This window comes from Notolepis coatsorum (assembly GCF_963971535.1).
Source record: "Notolepis coatsorum genome assembly, chromosome: 15".
Taxonomy (NCBI): domain Eukaryota; kingdom Metazoa; phylum Chordata; class Actinopteri; order Aulopiformes; family Paralepididae; genus Notolepis; species Notolepis coatsorum.
Window position 1 is genome coordinate 14,447,102 of NC_140179.1, and position 2,408 is coordinate 14,449,509.

Below are 2,408 nucleotides of genomic sequence, written 5' to 3' on the forward strand. Positions count from 1 at the left end.
GATGTCATAATAGAACATTCTAGAACATATAACCTTCTAGAACGTTTGTGGTGATGTTGTGAATAGACCTTTCTGGAACATAGAACATTCTGGGATGTTTGTGGTGATGTCATAATAGAACTTTCTAGAACGTAAAACATTCTAGAACCACCGTATGTCATGATAGAAAGTTATGGAACCTTCGTGATGTCACTGTATGAGGTAACATTCTAGAACATTTGGGTCTCTATATAAGCGGGCGGTTCCTCAGCTTCTCTCTCTTCCTCGGGATCTTTGACTGAATGGACTAAACAACATAGACTGAAACCTGCAATTCTCAACCAGCACCCCGTTCCACCCTGGAAGCAGTATCCCGGCGACAGCAAGAGCAGCTGAAAGTGATCGGTTGACGAGGTTGTAACAAAAAAGCGACAGTGCGGACTGGCTGACATAAACATCGTATCACAAACGCTGGACAAACTACTCCAGTCCAGAACCAGCAGCCCAGTCCAGCCTCAGAGATGCCTGCTAAGAGAAAGTCCTCGGGGTCAGACGACCATGGGCTCCGCAAGAAGAAAATCACCAGGTTCTCCAGTAAGAAGTGCCTGGCCTGGTTCTACGAGTATGCTGGGCCAGATGAGGTGGTCGGGCCCAACGGCATGGAGAAGTTCTGTGAGGACATCGGAGTGGAACCGGAGAACATTATTATGTTGGTTTTAGCCTGGAAATTAGAAGCACCAAATATGTGCTTTTTTACTAAGAAGGAGTGGCTAAGGGGAATGACTCTACTACAGTGTGACTGTACAGAAAGATTACAGAGCAAGCTGGACTACCTCCGCTGTCAGCTCAACGACTCTGCAATCTTCAAGAATATCTACCGATACGCCTTTGACTTCTCCAGGGATAAGGACCAGAGGAGTCTGGACATGGACACAGCTAAGTCCATGTTGGCACTGCTGCTTGGGAGGACGTGGTCTCTTTTCCCTGTGTTTCATCAGTTCCTAGAGCAGTCTAAGTACAGCGTAATGAATAAAGATCAGTGGTACAACGTGTTAGAGTTCAGCAGGACAGTCAGCACAGACCTGAGTAACTATGATGAAGACGGAGCCTGGCCAATCTTGCTAGATGAGTTTGTTGAGTGGCAGAAAGCGCTCAACCGTAGCCTGCAACCGACCTTGATCAGCAACTTCTAAGACAATTCATCAGAGGCTGCTGGCACAACACCATGATAACCGAGCTGCAGCTAGAACAGAGAAAGAAACCCACCTACCTTTCTTAGAGAAGTTGTGTATACAATTTGCCATGGTTCCCTTGCTTCAGGCCCTTGTTACACACAGTGTTTTTGTGCTAGTTTTTATACGTTTTTGAATACGTTTGCTGTCCCTATTACATAGAAATGCCGTTTTTGCCGGATACGTTGTGGCCCTACTGAAAACGCTAAATTGTGTTTTCCGTTTTGGAGTAGCGCCAAAACTCGCCGACAACATGTCGTGTAATCTGCGCAGAGCCGTTGTTGCTCAACGCCCATGCGCAGTAGATACCATCTGCGTGCCCTTCCGGTGACAACAGAGCTGTCCCAAATAGCTGCAGCTACCATGTGTTGTCAAGTTATTGTTATAAGGACCCCAGTCCAAGCTACAACAGTCTGCATTCCCTTAACAATTGTTTGTATTGAGCCGTATTGTATTGTACCCATTATGCAATATGTTAAATAAAGTTTACATCCATTCATTCTGCTAGCGCCCGCCTTGTTGTCATTTTCTTTGCAGGAAGTGTATTGGCATTTGGCACATTCAAGTTCTGATTGGTTGAAAATTGCCTTCATGTTCGCCACCTACTGCCACCTACTGCTTTGGCAGTGTACTACATCACTGTACTCAGGTTGCAAAACGTATGTCTCACTCGGCTACCGCTACGTTGCAACCTGGAAAAGCGAACCTCATCAGAAAACGAAACTAAGGGGGGAGGGGGGAAGTTTGCACCCAAGGACGAAACGAGGACGGAACGGACCAGAACGGACCCGAATGGTGAGTGAGAAAGCACCCATAGAGACATAAATAGTTAATGCCATTGAATAAGAACATAAATAGTTAATGCTATTATGTAAGAACATTTGTGATGTCACAGTATGATGTCATAATAGAACATTCTAGAACATAGAACATTCTAGAACGTTTGTGGTGATGTCGTGAATAGACCTTTCTGGAACATAGAATATTCTGGGATGTTTGTGATGATGTCATAATAGAACTTTCTAGAACGTAAAACATTCTAGAACCACCGTATGATGTCATGATAGAAAGTTAATCAGAGCTATTTTCACCTATATATCAGCATGTGCCATATGTGTGTATGTGTGTGTGTGTGCGATCAGGAAATAAGAGAATCGATTTTTCAGCCCGCTTCTATAGCATGCATAAGTACACATA

General features: G+C 44.6%; 1 protein-coding gene across 1 annotated transcript; it reads left to right on the forward strand.

Moving 5' to 3' along the window:
- Positions 1-500: 500 nt before the first annotated feature.
- Positions 501-1,172, forward strand: LOC311241681 (DCN1-like protein 5; the record flags this gene model as incomplete). The annotated part of the gene is made up of 1 exon (XM_084330558.1): positions 501-1,172. One exon carries the CDS (start codon positions 501-503, stop codon positions 1,170-1,172), a length of 672 nt encoding a protein of 223 aa, XP_084186684.1.
- Between the last annotated feature and the right edge of the window lie 1,236 nt (positions 1,173-2,408).